At 58.1% G+C, this 401-nt stretch overlaps 1 protein-coding gene across 1 annotated transcript in view; it reads right to left on the bottom strand.

Moving 5' to 3' along the window:
- Nucleotides 1-401, bottom strand: part of EMH_0016710 (uncharacterized protein) — a gene marked incomplete at both ends in the record, with an annotated part of 12,449 nt that overhangs the window by 1,219 nt on the left and 10,829 nt on the right. Inside the window, one exon of the mRNA XM_013500708.1 lies at nucleotides 306-356. Within this exon, the coding sequence (XP_013356162.1) occupies nucleotides 306-356 (51 nt within the window). The remainder of the gene's footprint in view (nucleotides 1-305; nucleotides 357-401) is intronic.

Raw genomic sequence — 401 nt, 5'->3', positions numbered from 1 at the left:
GGAGTAGCAGCAGCAGGAGGAGTAGCAGCAGCAGCAGGAGTAGCAGCAGCAGCAGGAGTAGCAGCAGCAGGAGGAGTAGCAGCAGCAGCAGGAGTAGCAGCAGCAGCAGGAGTAGCAGCAGCAGCAGGAGTAGCAGCAGCAGGAGTAGAAGCAACAGCAGCAGCAGCACGAGAAGCAGCAGCAGTAGTAGTGTTAGTTGCTGCAGCAGGAACGGAAAGCAGAGATTGATGGCAACACCCCATGCATGCGTGAACGCTGAATTTCCAGCAGCAGCAGCAGCAGCAGCAGCAGCAGCAGCAGCAAACCTGTATTTGATAGTTTTGAGCTGCTGCGGGTCCTGCAGCCCCTTGGCTAGCCTGGGATCGCAGCGGGTATGGATCCAGGCCTTGCAGCCATCGCAC

This window comes from Eimeria mitis, genomic scaffold (assembly GCF_000499745.2).
Source record: "Eimeria mitis Houghton genomic scaffold, Emh_scaff576, whole genome shotgun sequence".
Classification (NCBI taxonomy): domain Eukaryota; phylum Apicomplexa; class Conoidasida; order Eucoccidiorida; family Eimeriidae; genus Eimeria; species Eimeria mitis.
This window is presented reverse-complemented; position numbering and strand designations above follow the sequence as displayed.